Here is a 21,195-nt window from a genome sequence, read left to right on the forward strand (position 1 = left end):
GAACCCTTCAACCTGCACCACATCCCAGCACAGGGAACCCTACAACCTGCCCCACATCCCAGCACAGGGAACCCTACAACCTGCCCCACATCCCAGCACAGGGAACCCTACAACCTGCCCCACATCCCAGCACAGGGAACCCTACAACCTGCCCCAACACAGCTCTGTATCACAGGACCCATCCTTCAGGACCCGCTTTTTAAGGGCTTTTTTTGATGGTGTGTGCCAGCGGACAAGGGAAGAGCCCCTGATGACATCTATCTGGACTTCAGCAATGTCTCCATAACATCACAGAATCACTGAATAGCAGAATGGTTCAGGTTGGACAGGACCCTAAAGACCACCCAGTTCCACCCCAATGCCACATGCAGGGCTGACAGCCACCAAACCAGGCTGCCCAGATCCCCATCCAACCTGGCCATGAATGTCCCCAAGGCACCCACAACCCCTAAGTCCTTCTCTGCAGGGCTGCCCTCATTGAATTCTCCTCCAGCCTGGACTCCTACCTGGGACTGCCCCATCCCAACACCCTGCCTCAGCCTTGTTAAACTTCCTATTCAAACACACTATGCTAATAGCATCTTATCATGCTTTGGTTTGCCTACAAATTAGAGGTCTATGCAGATCTAAAAGCGCAGAGCTGCACTCCCAGTCTCCTAACACGTGCCAAGCCCTGGAGTTAAGCTCATCCTTTGGTAGGGAGGCCTTGGGGCACGTAAACCAATTGCTCAGCCTTTGCTTGGAATGCAGCCATATTCTGCCCATGCAGGTCCCGTTTCCCCGTGGTCTGCTCCCACTGACTCTTTGCAGCCAGACTTCTGGACGTGGATTTTTATGGGGTCCACCTCCTGGGATTTGGTTGAAGCAACGCTTTGCTCTTCAGAATAGATGGTATTGGGCAGCCTGTCTCACGCTGAAGATGAAAAGCGCCGCATCCCCCAGTGTAACGTTCTGCGGGAGAATGAAATCCCACTTGTGGTCTCCTGTCTTGAATTAGCTTTGAAGGAGGAAGGCAGCAAGTGATTGGACTCCAAAGTGAGGTTCGATACTGTCTCCAAAGCTGCCCTCAACGGGCTGGAAATCAATTCTGGGCACGAGCTGCGGTGCATTAGCAACCTGTTACATCAACTTCCTGAGCAGGGCTTCAACAACATCATGAAATATTAACACTGATTTAACTGCCTTGAACAGGTAGTAATGCAGTGGTAACGTGGCAAGGCACGAGGAGCTCCTGCAAGATGGAGGTCCTCTCAGGAGGATGCTTTGTGCACAAGTTCAGTACCACGCTCTGCACCCCAGCACCGAACTCTGCCCAAACAGCACAATTAGGGGAAGTTTTCTCACCGCTCTGAGCTTCCCAAAGCTCTCTGCCCTATGGCCTTAAAAAGTCTTCCAGAAACAAGCACAAGAAATATGACCTCTGCAATCTGTAGAGAGGCAGTCCTGCCATGGACCATTCAGCAACTCGCACCCAACCCACACTGCAGTTCTGTAACACCAAAGAACCCGGCTGACAACCAGGCTGCCAGACAGGCTTCATTTTCAACAGCTCTTCCTACCTAAACTGAATGTGTTTATGGCTCCTGATAGATGGTTCCTCATTGTGTGCAGCTCATTTTGATAGACTTGATAGGGAATGTGAAGTCTCAAAGACACAAAATGCGAAGTAAATCATGCAAAATCCAGCTGCTGGCAGACAAACCCTACTGAGTCAGACTCTGCCCACCCTCAGCAAGTTTGCTCACGATACGAAGCTGGGAAGAGTGGTTGAAACACCAGAAGGCTGTGCTGCCATTCAACAGGACCTGAAGGGCTGGGCAGAGAGGAAGCTGATGGGGTTCAGCAAGAGGAAATGCAGAGTCCTGAACCTGGGGAGGAACAGCTGAAGCATCAGTACAGGTGGGGGGGCTGAGCTGCTGGAGAGGAGCTCTGCAGAGGAGAACCTGAGGGTTCTGGTGGGCAGAGGTTGAGCATGAGCCAGCAGCGTGCCCTTGTGCCCAAGAAGGCAAAGGGAAACCTGGGGTGCAGTGTGTAGAGCGTGGGCCCTTAATGAGGGTGGAATCTTCTCGGTGGCGTGCAGCAATAGAACAAGGGGCAACGGGCAGGAAATGGAACACAGGAATTTACACACTAACACAAGGAAGACATTCTTTACTCAGAGAGGGTGACAGCACTGGAACAGCCTGCCCAAAGAGGCATCCTGTGCAGTCTCCTTCTCTGGAGATATACAAGACATGTCTGGATGGGATGCCCTCCTGTGTGACCTACTGCAGGCAACTTGCTTCAGCACGGGGGGGTGGACTGAATGATTCTACGGATCCCTTCCAACGCCTACAATTCTGCAATTCTCTTCAGATTCAGGGCCAAAGAGAAGCACGCTGCGCCTGGTCCTGTGTCCCAGCAGGGCTTAAACAGGGCCTCGTGGAGCTCTAGACAGGATGCCAAAAATCTTAATTTAGTTAGTACTCAAATAGACTCCTTGATGCTCCAGAGAGGTGAGAACTGGTCCTTTTGTGTGGGGAAGCACCAAAGAGCATCTATTAGGCAGAGAAGTGCCAAAGAACAACGTATAGGTGGGTGTCAGAGCAACGTTTGTACCCCAACATCAATACCACCTATGGGCAAACTGTGCAGGACTCACAGGTGGAACATTAGATTGGAGGTGCACAAACAGGTGGGAAGATTGTGGATGCTGTATGAACGTTAAGTTCTTTGCTACGAGAGCGGTGAGGTGCTGGAACAGCTGCCCAGAGGGGCTGTGAATCCCCATCCATCCCTGGAGGTGTTCAAGGCCAGGCTGGATGGGGCCCTGGGCTGCTATGAAATGTGGAGGTTGGTGGCCCTGTATATGGCAGGGGGTTGGAGATTCATCATCCTTGAGCTCCCTTCCAACCCTGGCCGTTCTGTAGTTCTGTGATGTTCCTATGTCAGCTAACGAGGTGATTTATCTCTGGGATACGCGTGCTTTGTGGAGAGACCCCCACACACCCAGCGCTGTACTAAACCAGCCGTGGCTTTATGAACTGTCATTTGCCCCACGGCCCAGCACGGCTCAGCGCTGCCCTCCGCTCCCTGTGAGGAGCTGCGGCCGCCATGAGGCTTTTTTCCCTCAGCTTCCTCTGCTCCGGGCCCAACACACCGCGGGGCCTTAGCACTCCTCAGAGTCGTGCCCTCAGACCCAACCCCATTTTGTAGCCCGGTCTCCCACAGAACTGATAAATCAAGGCGGCTGAGCGCAGCGCTCCCCCACGCTCCGAGCCGCGAGGCCGCACTGAGGCGTCTGAAGACGCGGCGCTATCTCCGGGCGAACAACGGCCGCGCGCTTGCTGATTGGCTGTTTTCCAGCCGATGAGGGCGGGCTGAGTGTCAGCGTAATTTCTCATTGGCCACACCTTGGCGGACGAAGGCCAATAGAAATAAAGCGCAGTTACCATGTGACCGGCGACGGCGTCCGTTGAGCCGCGTGGAAAAGAAAGGCGGTCACGTGGCGCGGGGAGGTGTGAGGAGTACGTCGGCTTCTCATTGGTCGGCTCGCTGAGGAGCCGGCCAATCCCGCTGCGCGCGCGGGGCGGGGCGGGCGGTTGCTCCTCTCTGAGGTAACGGCGCCTCAGAGCTGTTGGGGCGGCGCGGGGGGAAGAGAGCGGGCGGTGGCAGCGCTGTGTGAGCCGCGGTCTGCGGGCAGCATGGAGGTGAGGGGCACCGCACCGGGCTGGGGAGCGGCTGAGGGGGCTGCGAGGCGGGGTGGAGCGGTTGGGTCTGCGGAAATGTTGCTGTTAGAACGTCATCGACCGGTTGAGGCTGCCGGTCACCCAGCGGAGCTGTGTCTCTGTGTCTCTGTCAGGGGAGTTGCCTGAGGTTCCGTGTGGGAAAAGGGCTGCGTGTGGAGGCAGGGGGTCACAGCCGGCCGAGGCTCTTGCTGCTGGTGTGTTTACTCATTATTTGCTGTTTTGAGATGAAAAGCCATACAACTGCATAACGTGGCATAATTTGTATAAAAAACAGCTGTTTTTCACCCTAATTTCCTGTGCGTGCTTGTAATGTGTGTCTGAGAATACCAGTATAAGTGCTGGTAAGTGGGGAGATTGTCCTGTTGGCCACGTTGTCATCGTGTGGAGATACAGATGGACGGCTGCTTGGAGGAGGGCTGGTTCAGAATGGTGTCAGAGCTGTGGAACTGGGCGTTCTGAGTTTAATAATGATTTCAGAGTGGAAAAGGCGATGAAGAACTACGAGGAGCTGAGGGAACTGAGGCTGTTTGGGCTGGAGAAAAGGCCGAGAGGAGAATGTACTGCTCTCTACAACTGCCTGAAAGGATGCAGGGTGGGGGGTGTTGGGCTCCTGAGGGATCTGGAAGCGTTGGATCGTAGATTAGAGTCATAGGATCATCTGAATTGAAGGGTTGCTAAAAGGCCATCTGGTCCGGCTGCCCTGCAGTGAGCTGGGACACCGTCAGTGCTCAGAGCCCATCTAGCCTGACCTTGAGTGTTTCCAGGGATGGGTTGTCCACCACCTTTCTGTGCCAGATCCTTGCCACCCTTACCATAAAAACCTTTTTCCTTGTGTATTATGAAAAAGGGGTGGCCACCAGGGACAGGGAGGTGATTGTCCTCATCTACTCAGCTCTTGTGAGGCTCCATCTGCAGCACTGCATCCAGGCCTGGGGCCCTCAGCACAGGAAGGACGTGGAGCTCTTGGAGGGGATCCAGAGGAGGGCACTAAGATGATCAGAGGGCAGGAGCAACTCTCCTGTGAGGAAAGGTTGAGGGAACTGGGCTTGTTTAGCTTGGAGAAGAGAAGGCTCTGGGGAGACCTCACTGTGGCCTTCCAGTACTTGAAGGGTTCGTATAAACATGTGGGGGAGCAGCTGTTTATGAGGGTGGATAGTGATAGGACAAGGGGGAATGGTTTCAAACTGAGACAGGGGAGGTTTAGGTTGGATATGAGGAGGAAGTTTTTCAGCCAGAGAGTGGTGAGGCACTGGAACAGGTTGCCCAAGGAGGCTGTGGATGCCTCATCCCTGGAGGCGTTCAAGGCCAGGTTGGATGTGGCTCTGGGCAGCCTGGTCTGCTGGTTGGCGACCTGCATATAGCAGGGGGTTGAAACTAGATGGTGATTGTGGTCCTTTTCAACCCAGGCCATTCTGTGATTCTGTATCTAATCTAAATTTGCCCTCTTTTAGTTTGAAACCGTTTCCTCTTGTCCTATCACAACTGACCCTGCTAGAGAGTATGTGCCCTTCTTTCTCATAGCTCCCCTTTAGATACTGACAGGCCGCTCTCAGCTCTCCCCAGACCCTTCTCTTCTCTGGGCTGCACAGCCCCAGCTCTCTGCCTATCCTCACAGGGAGGTGTTCCATCCCTTGGTCTGGATGGGATGCACAGAGATGGTGTCAGGCTGCGCGAGGGGACGTTGAGGTTGGGTGTTAGGAAGGATTTCTTCGTGGAGTATGTGGTCCTGCACTGAAGGGGCTGCCTAAGGAGGAAGTGGAGCCTGCAGCCCTGGTGCTTTTTGGGATGTGGTGTAGCGATGGGGTTGGTGGGTCAGGCAGGTGGTTGGACTTGGTGAAGTTGAAAGGTTTTTCTTACTTAAGTAACTGTAGGTGCTACAGTTATCTTTTAAATATTACACAAGTAATATCACTGCTTTATTTCTCAGCTGTTTTTGTTTTTTTGTTGTTGGTTTTTTTTTTTTTTTTAGCTAGTTGATTTTATTTTAATTATGTTGTGTGCCTCAGCATTCTGAAAAGGGGAAGAAAAACCAAAGCTCTTGCTTTGTTTTCATTGCCTTTTCCCACTTGGTAATTATTTCTGAGCACATCCAGGTAGATGATGGGGAGAAGGGTGTTTCTTAGGGGGAAGAATCCACAGGTAAGTTAGTTAAATAAGTTCCTTATACCAATGAGATCTACACTTCAGGTTTATGTATAATTATGTCCTTTTACCACTTTTTCCCCCTCATCTTTTGTAGCCTAAAGTTGTGTGCAGAGGAAGCAGCTGCTGTTGGAGCAGTGCAGAGGCTGGCAGCAGGCTGGCAGATGTGTTCAGCAGTGTGATGGCAGAGTCTGGCTCACATGGCTGCTACAAACCACAGGTTCAGTTGGTTATATATAAAATTTGTATATCTTTGTAAGCGTTTGGGGTGTTTGTAAACCAAGTGGTCAAAAAGATTTCTAATTTTGTTGCTGATAATGTATAAATCAAATGCTGTAACTTATAAGTGTAAGGTTCATCAGAAAAGACAGGAACTTAAATGTAGTCACAATTAAGGCTGTTCACCTGTTGTGTATTTCACCTTTTGTTTTCTCTGTTGTAATTTTTTGCCCAATACCATCTGCTGTGTTGTGATAGATTTTGAAGTTTTCTGTCATCGCTGCTGTACTCAAAATTTCAAGAGAACTCCCCCATGAGAGAGATTTTAATTGGAGGAGTGCTGCAGAATGACGCAGGGCCTTCTCCCCATCTTTCCTTCTTTCTGGTAACCTCTGTAGTGCAGGAATTTCAGATAAGCCTTCTGCTTTGTTCATTTTGTGCTTTTTCTCAGTCCAGTGACTGAACATCCCAGCAGAAAGGGGGCTGACAGCAATGGAAAGAAGGAAAGAGTAGATGAGTCCATTGACCTTCTCACATTTATGAGAAAGAGTGACAGAAGATAGATGTTTATGTAGAAAGCTGGTAAATAGGTGAGAGGGAGCATGAGCAAATGAGGGGAGAGGAGAAATTAGTGCTCTAGCTCCAGATGTGCTAGATTTAGCTGAATACATCATGAAGGAGTTAACTGTTGGCATACTGAAACATGGAAGTAATTAGGGCAAGCAGAAGGAAATGGGTTTAGAATAAAGGGAGGTGTGTAGAGAAAGTGTAGTCATAGAAGTTACCTGTACTGAGCTGACCTGGGAAAAGAGTAACTGAAGAATGTAACAGTTGGAGGTGCCTATGTGAAGAGCAAGAATAGTGAAAAGTTGGGGGAAGTAAAGAGTAAAGAGTCATGGCAGCAAAACCAAGAGGTTGTGACTGAGAGTTGAGTTTAAAATTAAAAACACCCACAAAAGACATGAGGAGGGAGGGAGGAGATTAGAATTTATTAAAGAAGTATTTAAAGACTCAGTGTGGAGTGCTACATATTTGAGAGATGTAGGAGAATGTGGTGATGAGGAAGATAGTGTTTCAGTATGTTTTGTTCTTCTGTTAGCATCAACATTTGTAGCAAAGTGAGAAAGAAATTACTATTGTTAAGGAAACTGAGAAAGAGGAGCTTTAGTGTCCCAACAGATGGTCTTGAGGCACAGAGGTATTGTCCAAACATTTATGTAAAGCAGCTGAGCAGGAGCTGCTTAGTCTGACAGTCATAAACACTGTGATAGGAAAATCATTAAATCTTTTCATTTTGCATTTCGTAGGTATAGCTTTTTTGCACAGGTAGAAGTCTGAAATGAAAACCCTTCCCCAGTGCCTTCAGGAATACACCCTGAGTAGTCAGCAGAAGTTCCCTGTGACACTATGCCCAAAATATGTGGTGTGCTTGTTTCTGGTGAGCCGGTTGTTCCACGGGTGAAGTCATTTAGAACCTTGCAGAATAAAGAAATGACAATTTAATATTACAATTTATATTATTTCATATTGAAATCAATGTTTTTATTGTGTATAAAATGCAGAATGAAGAAAATGTAGACCCACCTCAGACCTACAGCTCTTCCCTCTCAACACCAGAATACTCTGCACCTGTGGACTCTTCCCTTTTGTACACACCGTGGTCTGTGTGTGGAGATGACAACAAGCAGTCTGCTGCTCCTCAGATGAATGTGAAATCCAGGTAGTCAGTTTTGACTGGGTGATCATTCGTGTTGAAGGATTAGGTGATTTGTTTGTTTGTTTAACTTAATGAACTGTTTTAAATGAACCAACCAGGATGCAATTTGTTTTCAGAGTTCAAACTGAAAGGAATGATTATGGCAGTGAAGCAGATTTATATGAGCTTGTGTCTAACATCTTGGAAGAACAGGATAAATCACAGCCATACTGTGCTGAGGGGTGAGTATGCCGTCATGCAAGCACTTCTGGTATTCTTATTGCTGACAAAAATTGCCCTCGCTGAGCTCAGTCTGTATTCTCTTATTCACTTTCACATCTCCTGTTAGCAAGTCCTTCTCCTCTGCAGTTTCCTTTCCTCCACCCTACTCTGATGTTTTACTTGTGACGGTACCATGGTAGCTTCTGGTTTTCTGGTATTTACAGTGTTGTTTTTTTTTTTTAATTGAAAGTTTTGAAATAAATCTATAAGCCGTCTGGAAGAGCCGTATTCAGGTAGATCAGTATCTTCAGTATCATGATTGCGTTCAGACTTGATGTTCCTTTTTTAATTTCAATTCACAGAAGAAATGCACAAAAGTCCTCTTGTTCCTTTGCGCTCTCCTGAATTGACACGAGGGAAGAGTCCTATGAAGAATGAGTATTCCTTGATGTTTGTGCTACCTAAGTAGTACTTGCAGATCAAAATGTCAGATTTATTATTCCTATGTTCTAGTGCTGAAATGAACCATTAGATAGCCTGAATCTGACTCTTCTAGTTCTCTTAGATAAGGAAGGGAGCCCAGTTCTTGTGGTTCACAAGCCACTCACCCTTTGTCTTCCCCAGACAGTTCTGGTTTTTGTATATGTGCTGGCTAACGTGGCCAAAGTGAGGCTCTAAAAGTCAGTCTTGATCAAAAGAAGGATTTACTAATTCCTTTGCTTTAGATAGTTTAGATTTGACAGTGCTGAAAACAGAAACTCAATCTGGGCTGCAATGTTTTCCAGCTACAGTTCCACTTTTTCACTTGGTCTGATTGCGTAATGATTGTTCTATTCTTAATCCATAGTAATTAGTAGAAGGAAAGGACATGCCTGTTTTTAGTGAGTTGATTTAAATGCAGGAAGCAGTGTAAGCCAGTGTAAAATGCAGGTGATTCTAAAACAATAAACAATGTGAAGCACAGAAGCATTTTGTAGAGAGAACTTGGACATGGCTGTGAAGGGTTATGGGGAGTTTAAGTCGTGATGGTCTTAATCTTCTATTCTATCACAAATATGGAGATGATGGTAAATCCTTTGGTAGGACTGAGTGAACGTCATTTGGTACGTAGACACCACCTGCAGCTTAAAGGCATTGTATGTGTATCAGTTGGTTCAGGCAAACCAGAATCAGCTTTCTAGTCAAGTTATAACAGATAGAGATAGGAAGATGAACAGGTGACAATAGTAGATAATGTTTAAAGTAAGTGATTCTTTCCACAGTGAAGAGAAATGGTTGGGAGTGAACTGGGTTTTAAGACTTCTTTCCCCATTTGGGAATGGAAGAGCACTGCAGATTGAATCTAACACTAATGTGTACTTCTTGTTTTTGTCAAGGAGTTGCTCTTCCAACTTAAAGTCAGTGTGGTCCATGAATGCTACGAGGATCACAGACCACCAGTACTTGTTGTCAGAAACTAGAAGACCAGTTGCTGCAGCTGTTTCCCAGCAGAGTTTTTATAGTAGTGAATCAACATCTGCTGCTGAAAAACAGTACTTGCAAAGTGGTAATCTTGCACCACAGCAAAAAGTAGAGGAATGTTATCACGGATTTCCTGCTACAGACCTCGAGGAGCAATGTTTGTGCACTTCTAGGAGTGATCGTGCCAACTGTTGCAACATGCAGGCTAATGAGAATATTAAGACAACACCTGTGTGTCAGAACTATCCATGTGTGAAAAACACCTTCACACCTCCTGCTGGTTATTTGGAAGTAATCAAGGACTCAGGAGCTGATGCTTACTCCTACAGAAGAGAGAATGCATGTCCCAAAGAAGCAGATGCACAGCTGCAACAAAAGCAGGCAGAAACACTCTCACAGTTTCACAGATGCAATGAAAATGCTGATTATGGTAGATATGCTGAATATTCTCATTTTACCAAAGCAAAGCCTACCAAGAGCATCAATTGTAGCTTCCAAGAAAGTAAAAAAATAGTAAGTGAAATGACTGAAGCATCATCTCTGGATGTAGAACCCTATACTAAATTATTTCAATTCAAATCAGGTACTCAGAGAAAAATAGAAACAATTCCAGATCAGCAAAACTTTACATTCACCAAGGCTGCAGGACTCCTATCAGAAAAGCAATTTGCAAATGAGCCTCCGTTCTGCAGTGATCTGGGGCAAAAACTTGAATATGGACTAAATTCTCTTACAGCTTGTCCAGGGAATAGTGACTGTGCAAATGGTGTGGATAAGCCACAGTTTTCCAAGTCTGATCTTCAGAATCCTGAGTACTGTAAACCACTTCCATTATTACCAAACTCAGCAAGCTTGTCAGCAGGTGCCAATGTAAGGCAGGCTTGGATGAACTTTCAAACCAAACCCGCTGTCCCACCTCAGAGTCCAAGCATGGTGAAACTGAATAATCATTTATCTACTTTACAAAAAAATTCCAGTCACCCTAATGATTTCTTACAGTTATCATCTTCAAATGTCCCTTTAAATAGTAGTTTATCTCACAAGAACTGTCAAGATAATTCTTTGTTTTTTTCAAGTCTTGATTTTGGTTATAACACTTCAGAACGAGCTCAGTCAGCTGCTCTTATGGAAACACTGGCAAAGACTGGAGAAGAAAATCTCATCGAGTTTTTAAGTGACAAGAAATTAATGCAACCAGATAGAGGCAGCTCAGCTCAGCAATTTGGGACCATTGAAAATCTGAACAAGCACTGTTTCCAGTTGAAGCCACAGAGTGGGCATTATGATATAGAAGGACAAAAACACGCAGACAGGTTGTACCAGGATTCGGTGGAATCTCAGGGTCAGCTCAATCTCAGGCAGGGAAATGGAGGTAATAATGCTGTCAATCACACAACTCATGTACAGGCATCAGGCTTTGCCAACAGCTGTGTGATGGGTGACTGGAAGCATAACCATCAGCTTGGTTCAGCTGCAATCCCCTCGAGATCAGCTCGTCCCTTTGGCCGTCTGGTTGTCCCTCTGATGGAATCTTACAACATGTTCTCCAGTGAGAGCTTAAATTGCTTCTATCCTTATGTTAATGATTTGATGTGTGATGTAGCAGCGCTGGGATATCAAAAGCAAGTTAAAATGCACAGTGGGACTGCCAGGGAACTCCGTGTTAAACTAGAAGAGTGTTATGAACAGTGCAGAGCTTTGGAGAAAGAAAGAAAGGAGGTAAAAATATTTCTTAATATTCCATGTCACAGATCTGATCATGCTCAAAGGTGTGTGAGACCAGTTAGAGAACGTGGGTAACTTTCACTAGTAAGAGTTGAAATAATGGGATTTGAGAGAGAAGAGTGCATTTCCCCATGTATTTGAGACTGAAAACAGAAGTTTTGTTGTAGGTTGATATCCTGATTTGGAGCATAGTGAATGTTGTGCTTACACCAAAATTCAGTGATGTTTTCAGCCTCTGCACTGGGGCCTGATGAAGGGTATATTGTGTGACTAAAAAATAGTAATTACATTGCAGTACAAGGAAAAATGTATCTGGAAACTTTCAAAACAAATCCATTAATTATATTTCAAATTAGGACTTAACTTCAGTCCCTTGAAGAATTAAAGTAATGCCTTCTACTCTAGTTCTCTCAAAGGGTTCTCCTTCTCACCTCCAGTTTGCCTGAAGTTTAAAGCCTAATATGTACTGCAACAGGCTCCTTTTTTTTCCCCCAGAAACAAGCTGAAGAAATATAATAATATCAAAACACGTAAAAGAAAAAGCTTCAGACAACTCTGTATGAAGCAGTTTCCATGTTTAAACCAATTGCCCTTTTTGTTAATTAGCATAAGTGAGTGCCTCAGGTTTCCATTGTTATGTGTAAAATGTGTCTTGACTTCACCAGTTTAGGTGGTATGGAGACTCAGAAATGATCTGGAACCACTATTTTGTGTGAAGGAACCTTAATCGAGTGTTACCAGGGGATAGTGGCAGCTGGCCCTCTGCTTGTTGTCTTTGTGGAAGCTGTTGTGTCAGTCCAGGGAAGAAATTTAATTGAGATGTAACAAATTTTTGCCAGAGCACTGCCTGACAAAAGCCAGTCATTGCTTTGGATACAGTGGTTAGAGGGATGCAGGGCTCAACTTGAGAAGGGGAGATTGATGTCTGTACGTAGATGTAGAAGGCAAAAGAGGAAGAGTTGAGATGTACATGGGAACTAAAATCACATTATCTACTTAAAAAATTCAAAACCCTAAGGGGAAAAAACTGTATATCTTCTTGCACCTGAAATAAAGCACGCCTCGCAACTGATGTTCTGAAGGAAATGTTCTTTTTGTTTTCCTACAGACTGAATCAGCTCTTGCTAAGAGTTACCCAGGGAAAAGCGTTTCCAGTAATAACAACGCTCCAGTTCCAAGGCTGACATCAAACTCATCAAGAGTTGATCGCTTAATTGTGGATCAGCTACGTGAACAAGCCAGAGTGAGTTGTAAAAAGATTGTAAAAATCTGTTGAATTTATTGCACAGAGTACAGTAGAAGATATATAAGTTTGTCAGAGCAGCTTTTCTCCAGATAGTTTTGTTCTTCAGGGCTGTGGAAGGAAACATTTCAGCAGTACCTGCTGGAATCTTTACAGCTCCAGATTCACCCCAGGTCTTAGCAGGGAACCCTGAGTATCTCAGGCTCACATTTACAAATGTACATGCCAGGACAGTGTTTCCTAGTACAGAGGTGTACATGCAATGCCAGAAACCAACCATCTAGCCAAATTCCTTGCACAGCTTTAAGATATCCCTGCATTCTGAGCTGTTCTGTGTTGAGCACCTCTTGTGTCCCTGCTCAGCAGAGAAATGTTCATTACAGCTTTGCAGACACTATATTAGAGGGAGCACTTGTGGGGGAGGAGAAAGAAACAAACATACTTATTAATGCTTTTAAGACATTATGATGCATATTTGCATAGCAGAGCTGTATTTGTTAGTGAGGAATGTGTATTTTATGCAACTTCAGCTTGAGTGTCTGCATTGTTAATTTGCTTTTTTTAAGCCAAACAGGCATAAGCTGTAAGACTTGTGCCTTTTGGGCTGCGTGTGGCTTTGTGGCCAAATGATGGTGCCAGTGTGCAGCATCGTGCTGCTTTGCAAAGCAGCAGCCTGTGCAGAATCCTGCAAGGGAGAGGAGGGAGGAGGTGAATGCAAGCAGAGCTGATCTGTGCTGCCACAGATATTGGTGGGCTTGCTTCTGGGGCTGGGAGACCAAAGCCAGGCTGCCTGTGCTGCAGAAGGAAGAGAAATGTGGGCTGAACAGCAGAGGTGCTGGAGCCTGTCCCTGCAGGAGGCTGAAAGGCAGTGGCTGCTGTTCTGAAAGATGCTGGTTCTTGGAGGAACCGATGCTGCAGACAGAGCTCAACCTCCAAGGCAGCAGTGCTAAGGCTCAGTCTTTCTTACCGATCTCGTACGTAGGTGAAATAAGCCATGGAGCCACGTTGGCTTACTGCCTGCTGGGATCAGTCTTCTGCAGCTGCCTGCTTTTCTTCCTACAACTGAGTAGAGAGTCTAGTGAAAATGTATTGATAGGCTGAAGTCTTAGTGTACCATTTTCCAATTACTGTTTCATGAACTTTGGAAGAACAGTGTAAGAGAATTACCTCTTTAATTTCAGATGACATGCCTGTCCTCCTTGTTAAGACTGTGCTTAAAGGAGGACTTAATCTTGTCTAGCTATGTGAAGAACCAAACTTCAGAATAAAGAACCTCAAATGCCTATTAGATAGCAGCTGAAAAGTAGTTTCAAGGATGCTCAAAAGCACAGTAGGCAGTTGAACCTAGACTTGTAGCATCAAAAAGTGCAGTGACAGCCAAGGAGAAAAACTAGTACAAAGGCTTGAGTGAAAGCTGAACTGGCTGGATGTGGGATTAACTCTTGGTAGTGCAGAGCATCTAGTTAAAACCCTCTTGGTGCTCACAGGCATATTTTTCATTTCTCATTTGAGACTCCCATTTACAGTTGCTCTTACTTCCAGAACAAAATGTAGCTGAAGAAGAGACAATAGCTTCCTTCACTGTGCCAGTCAGTAGCTATTAAAAGCACTTAAACTAAGATCTACCCTGTACAGACTCTCATCTCCTTTGTGCCTGGTAAATCTCCAGCTCCGTTGTAACTGGAGAATGCCACTGCAGAATGTGCTGAGGCTGGATGTTCAGTCTCACCCATTAAAGTTTTCATAAGTAAAACACAATAGGCCCTGATGGACACACATCACTGAATGATAAACAATCATCAAAGCTGGATCTGAAACTTATTCACTAGTATGTTCTTCCCCTGAACCATAGGGGAAGCTGCTGGCTTCCTGCTATTCCCACTGAGGGGTCTGAGTGACTGAGCAAGCCCTGTGGCAGTCAAAAGGGAGGAAGTGGGAAGTTGAGCATTTGAGCCTTTAGTGGTTCTCCTTGGGTTCCAGGGCAGCCCAGCTTTGACTCTTGTGGATTTTGATTTTTACATACCTGTTGGTTCTCTCTGGCTTGTTATAAAGAGTGCAGGCATTTGACTTGCTGCAGTGGATCCCATTAGGTGTGGTCATGATACCTGAAAACCAGATCTTGGAGAACCTAACTTCTTCTGATGTCACTGTAGCACCGAACTTAATACAAAAACGGCCTTCAAGGATTATCAAGTCCAACCATCAACAACTTTAAGATGACTGTCAGGTTCATCTTACTTCATTTTACTTGCTTACATAATCCTGCTGTGCCTTAAAATTTGTCCTTCAGAAGCCATGCTAGTGATTTCCAAACAATTTTAGCAACTTTTCTTTCCTCTCCCAGTGACTGATTCCTCAGTTGTTTATATGAAATTCACCCTGCTTCTTTCAATTTTTTTGTTATTATTTTGTACTTTATAAATGTGGATTGTTACTTTTTGAGTTTACTGGTCTGGTTGCTGCTGCCACAGAAACTTGTATAATTTATTAATGCCTGCAGTTTTTTCCAGGCTTTCACAAAATGTAAGAGGAGGCAGGACTATTTTGTCAGCAGCAGCTTGCTCTTCCTGAATGCTCTGCAAAGCCCAGTGTCAAGGAGCAGGCTGCCTTGCTGCTGTGTGTGCTACTGCCAAAACAACTCTCTTGGCCAATAGCCTGCTCTGAGGATACTTGAGGCGGGTTGGACAAAATGTCCTGCCTCACATGCTTCTGTTTCCCAGTCTGTTGTTAGATAAACTGAGCATTTCTCCTTTTCTTGGGAAAGCCTTGTCCTTCTGTTGTAAGGAAGCATCAAGAACTTGGTTTGCACTGTGCTCCCAGCCCCTGTTTGTTTGTTTGTTTTTTAATTTATTATTCACCAGGTTTCCTCATAGGTCATCAAGCGTAGCCATTGTCCAATAAACATTACAGTTTGGGAATTCTGTGTTCTGTATCTGCAGACAAGGAGCCAGGTTCTCCAGAGCTCTATGAGCCACAGCTGAGGAATCACTCACCAAAGGAAAATTCTTAGTAATGTAACTGTTGTAAGATAAACAAGGCAGCAAAAGTGCGGATTTCTATTTGTCTGAAGAAAACAGTGATTTTTGAGTGCTTGTACTTAATATCTATCCTGAAAGTCAGCCTATGGGTGTAGTTATAGCAGCTTTTGGCAGTCTAAGCTGCTCTCCCATGCTGATGTTGGCTTTGCACTGGCACAAGGAAATCACCTCGGTGAAAACTGGGCAGTCTCTGTGGGATTCGTTCTCACCCAGGTAGCTGCAGCAGTGCTGATGGAATATCAGCAACAGTAATTTTGGTTTAGAATGTTGTCAGGGAAAGCACCTGTTATGAAGTTGTCCCAGAGTTGTAATATCCATTATTAACAGGTAAGCTGGGTGTCTTGATGTTGTTATTGTGCATTTTGCTATTCTGTACATGCCTAGATATTTTACAGCTTTGTTTTTGGAGAAGAAAAATTGCAGGTAAGAATTTTAACTACTTCACCTATAACTTTATGAACAACTCTCAAAACAAAACAATGGTTACAGTTAATCTTTTCTTCCTAATCTGCTTGCTTTTCATGGAAATGTAGATGAGTACATGGAAATGTAGATGAGTACAGCTTGAACTCTTGTAACATGTCAAATAATTCATTAGGTTGTAACTTTACTGGGAAAAATGGAGCGCCTTCGCAGTTCTCCCCTTCATGTCAACATTTCTACTGCTCTTGATAAACATCTGGAGGTGATTCATGTTGTGCAGACGCGTAGAAAATATGAGATTGTAAATGCTTCCCATCGACCAAAGCAAGGAGCTCCCAGGTGCCAAGATGACAGAGGTATTACTGTGCTGACATACTTAATAAAGTAGCTGAAATTCTACATGTATTGCAAGTCTGTGTTAAAATGCCTGAGTTTTGATGCTACAGTTTCATTTTGTTTTACAACAAATTATAATCTGAAGTTATTTTTCAGCTCTGAGAGAAGCACACCATCTTTTCTAGGTGATGAGACGAGTTAAATCAGTTTTGATTGTGTTTATTCAATTAATTATGTAATGCAGCTTGTCATTGGAGATGATTTTAAACTGTTGCCTCGTTCTCTCTGTCCCTTATAATGCTGTAACCATTACCTCTGTAGCTCTGTCTGTATCTTGATGTTGAACCTGTGAAGAGTAACCAATGTGTCCTTAAGTTATGAATGCACTTTTTAAGCATTTCTATTGAAGACTGACCAGAAAAAAAAGAAAAAAAGTAATGTTTTGGATAGATATGCAAAGATGTACTGTACAGAATGGCTTTATTCTTAATGGTATCAAAAATATGCAGAATGTTCAGCTTAACCTCTCAGTAGTGCACAGGCAGAATGGCAGGTTTTTTCCTCTTTTGCTCCTCAGATGTGAGTAAGAGTAAAGCCCTGCCACCTGTGATGCTCTGCTCCATGGCTTTATGCTGGAAGCTTTGGTACAATTCTGATATTGCTCTGTTCATTTCCTGCCTCTCTTCCCAAAACTGAGTGAGATGTTATTATTTTGTGCCTTTTGTGTTTCCCATCATGCAGTTGTACAATTCTCAAGATTACTTCAAAAGATACAGTCTAACAATTTTCCTTTTCACTTCTTCAGTCATTTTTGTTTCTCTTTATCTTGAAGGTCATGTGACATTTTTGGTCTTTAAGCCCACAAAAATAATTGGCATTGGCTTTAGTGCTACACCTTAACCAGGTCAGTGAGCTCTTTGGAACTGAGTAGACAAGAAAACTACCACCTTTCTGTCATGGTTTTCAGACCTGTTCACTGGCCCAGCTCCTCTAGGGAGAGAAGAGGAGATGGCCTTGCACAACAGGATCTGGTAATTGAACCAGACGGGCTGTGCTTCCTACATCTGCTTCTCCTCTGCCATACTGGCTGGTTGTGAGATGTGTCAGCCTGTTGTAGCAACTGGTGAGACATTCAAATGTTAGAATACTCAACTTAGCAACTACCTTTGCTTGTGTGTTTGGGAGAGCTTTGAGGAAAACGCCTCAAACTGTGCATCTCCTCTCTTTGCCAGAGCTTCCTTTTCAGTATGTGAGTTTTGTGAGTTTTGTTCTGTTTGAGGAAGGGTCTCCCTCAGCTCTACCTTGTTCACACAGCACCCTTGTATTCCATCTGATAGGATATTGACTGTTTACAAAGCAGAATCTGACTGTTGTGTCCTGTGTTGTAGGAGGTCTGATTTAAACAAAACTTGTACTTGAACCATGGCCTCATCTTCTCCTAGCTGCCTCTCTTTAGTTTGGACACAGATTTGCTTTGCTGGGTAGCAGGTAGATCTGGGCTGCCCCATGTGTTATGCAATGTGAGTCTGAAAGATTCTGTTACTACATGCAGGAGTTGCAGAACTGTACATGAAATCTGGCTGTTGTTTGTAAATGGTTTTGACCAGCTAATGAAGGAAGTTCTGCAAGAAATCATGATGATGAGGAAGAGGTTTTACCCGAGTGCCATCTGTCACCTAGACCAATAGTCAGGCCTTTCAATGCATCATTCGAAGCCATTTGTAACCATACCTCTGTTGCCTTAGATTAGATGTTCAAGATCTCTCAAAATAATCTAGATGTTACAGATGATGTTTTGAAGACAGAAAAGACCTCTTTAATGTCTGCAGCTCTTGAATACTGCATCCAAAGACTTGAAAACAACTCCTCCTTATTTTGGTGAGATTTTCTCTTCTAACTTGGTAGTTACCCAAATACCAGCTATATCTTTCTGCTTTGAGATGTGCATTTCTGTGAGTGTCACTTGTTTCTTAGATTCTTCTAGATGATTGAGGTGATACTGTTTCTATGGGCTATTCTTTCACAGAGCTTGATGTGAAAAGCACAATCTTGAATGCTCAAAGGTTGGCAATTCTATTCTCCTGTTCTGCATTCTGCCCTTGATTTCTCCGGAATTATCATTACAAATATTACCTTGAAGAATTCTTTGGGTAGTTGATGTTTGTGTTGCACAATGGACTTACTCCCTTATTCTTCCTGGTTACCTAAATCAGCTTTCTCTATCACTCCTTCCATCTGCTTAGCATTGGTAACTGTAAGAGGAATCAGTGCTCACTGTTTCTGTAGAAGGAAAGAATGAGATCTCAGGTTTTGCAGGAATCAGCCATTGAGTGAGAGCCAGACAAGCTGGTGAAGAGGGAAATTATGAGGGAATGAAGTTAGGCCTTGAAATTCTGTCCTTCATATCTCTAGAGTACCCTTCATATCTCTAGGAGCAGTGTGCGTGTTCACCTGGAACAGTGAACCCAAGGCTGCTGGTTGAAAGTAGTTGCCAGCTTTGTGCAGTAAAAGGAAACTGCAGTCGTGCTTATTGAGCCTGAGTGCTTGGGGAAGGAGGTCTTAAGTCAGTGTCTTCCACTTTTTCCAGTCCCCGTGGAAATGTTTGGCAGGGGAAGCAAGTACACATGCCCTTTCTGTGCAGTCCAACATGCAATGTGGAGTTAACCTGCAATAAAATAAAGTTCTGACTGAAAATTCTGGTGCCTAGAAGAGAGTATTAAATGTTTCCTCACAGAGGCTGGAATTGAAATCCAGTAATTATTCACACATTTAGTGATTGTTGTATACATTGAGCTGTTGAATCAGTGTACCACTGTACCACCTCTGGCTCTCTTTACTTGAAATGGTGGTTTTGTCACATCTTTGCAGAACGTGGTCTTGTACGCTCTAATAAAATGTGCTAAATGAACTACTCCTTCACCTCTTTTGCCAGAATAATTTCTTAGGCAAGATGGGCAGAAGATCCAGTTTGTAGATCTGAAGGGCTCAGATCCATCCAGCAATGAGCTCAGGGAGGGAGTTTGTAGAATATTTTCCAACACAGAGGTGACTGTAAGGCTTTCGTTGCTCCTGACATTAGATGAGAGCAAAATAGGATTTTTAATAAAACAAATACCTACGTTCCACATACCCACCTTCTTGTCTTCAGGCCTAAAAACACTGCTTTCTCAGATGGAACTCTTATGACCTTTTAAAGGAAGAGACAAAATCAGATTAAAAAAGGTCTGAAAGATGCTGCTTTTTTACCAGCAGCAGTGATTAACTGTGTAATAAAGATTAAAGCTCCTTTCTCCCTTGCAGATGTTTTAGCTCTCGCGTTGGCTATCAATGAGATGAGCGCAGCAACGCGTCACGTCCGTACGAGTCTGTGGTGTGCCCTGCAGGTGAGCCTGCCAAAACCTGCAGCTAGACAGCTGCTCACAGCAAAAGCTCTTCGGGAGAGGGCACGGCCTGAAGAGAAGCGTACGAAAATCTGAACGGCTGTGGCAGCCCGGATCAGATGGCAGAAACCACGTGCAAAGGAAAACGTAGCAGTGTGCGCATATGAAGAGGTGATGATGTTTATTCTTTCTAATTATTTGTAAAGTTCAAACTACTGATACTCGTATTTAAAGCTGTATCTTGAGGAGAGGTTGAATTTTCATAAAGGGCTCTCAGTTTCTCCTTAAACTGCTGAAATTACAGGCAGGACCATAATATTGTGAAGCCTAACTGATGAATGTTAAGTAATCGCACTAATTAAACAACGAACACCCAAGACGTTATTTGACGTCTGCAAGTGAGCCTTGGTGTAGAATTCTTCTGTTAAGTTTGTTTAGTTTTGTTTTAGAAAAGGGGTTTTAAAATAACGAGTCTTAAAGATTGTAGTCTACTGTGGTGTCCAGGTGGTTTCAGACGAGATTGTGACATAAAAGTGTTTTCTTTATCAAACCAATACCTGTAAACAGGAGGAAGAATGCTAAAAGTACTCAATATTCATGTAAAATTAAATATTTAACATATTAGTATTTATGAATTTGAGATTTTAGAATCCACGTGAAAGGAAATGCACCAGATTCTACTAAATTAAATGATGATAAAATTGCTCTTGCAATTAAGTAAATGTATTCAAATCATTTGGGCATGCCCTCAGGAAAAGAAAGAACCTGTTTTAAAGTACCTAAACATAATCAAAATGTGACATGCACACAGTATTAACCTCTAAAAAAGCTGTACAGCAGCTGAAATAATGAGTATTGTTTTTAATGCCTTCACTTGAAAACTTTGAATGGAGGGTAGGCATCACAATGTTCTGAAACTTGTTTTTTTTTTTTTAAAGTTACTCTTTCACTAGTTTGGTTTGTGATTTGATTGTCCTATTTTAGATATATTAGTTTACATCTGTGTTTTTGACAGCTCTTAACACTTGGTGCTTATCTGCACATCTTATCTCAATCTCTGTACTGAGTATAAATAACTTATTGATAGAAAGTGTTGGTATTATGTGACTTAGGAGATAAGGGGTTTTAGCACTTCCAGCATCGCGTTTATAACGTGTGGATTAAGCTTATTCAGTTTTCCTTGCCTAGATGCACTGATATTTGAAACATAGTCTGTGTTCTTCCTACTTGTGGAAATCCTGCTATGTACGAGGTGGAATCACACCACATAAATTGTCATTAGGGATTATGAGAGAAACACTGAGTGAGAATGCAGGAGAAAGTAACCACTTTGATCACTGGTATGGCCAGAAGTACTGCCAGAGTGAATTTATGGGGGCAGGAGGACAAAGCACATTTCATACCACAAGTCACTGCATTAAGATTTGTTAACTAGGACATGTTGGTGTTTAAAAACAAATGGAATTTAGTCTGTCTGGTAAGAAATAAATTAGCTTTCGTTGAAGAAAATTTGTTCTGTTTTCCTTCATGTCTCAGTTCCTAAAGCATTCTCTAGTAAAGAGAATTGTCATTTTCATTTACT

At 44.0% G+C, this 21,195-nt stretch overlaps 1 protein-coding gene across 1 annotated transcript; it reads left to right on the top strand.

Annotated features, from left to right (window-relative positions):
- Positions 1 to 3,567: 3,567 nt before the first annotated feature.
- On the top strand, positions 3,568 to 21,122 carry MEIOC (meiosis specific with coiled-coil domain). The gene is given in 9 exon segments (XM_031601049.2): positions 3,568 to 3,689; positions 5,968 to 6,090; positions 7,652 to 7,809; positions 7,923 to 8,027; positions 9,384 to 11,187; positions 12,302 to 12,436; positions 16,073 to 16,253; positions 19,534 to 19,692; positions 19,695 to 21,122. Coding segments are annotated over 9 exon segments (2,757 nt in total). The 5' UTR covers positions 3,568 to 3,683; the 3' UTR covers positions 19,781 to 21,122.
- Positions 21,123 to 21,195: the final 73 nt, after the last annotated feature.

Source organism: Phasianus colchicus, chromosome 26 (genome assembly GCF_987193195.1).
Source record: "Phasianus colchicus chromosome 26, bPhaCol1.hap1.1, whole genome shotgun sequence".
In the NCBI taxonomy this organism is placed as follows: Eukaryota; Metazoa; Chordata; class Aves; order Galliformes; family Phasianidae; genus Phasianus; species Phasianus colchicus.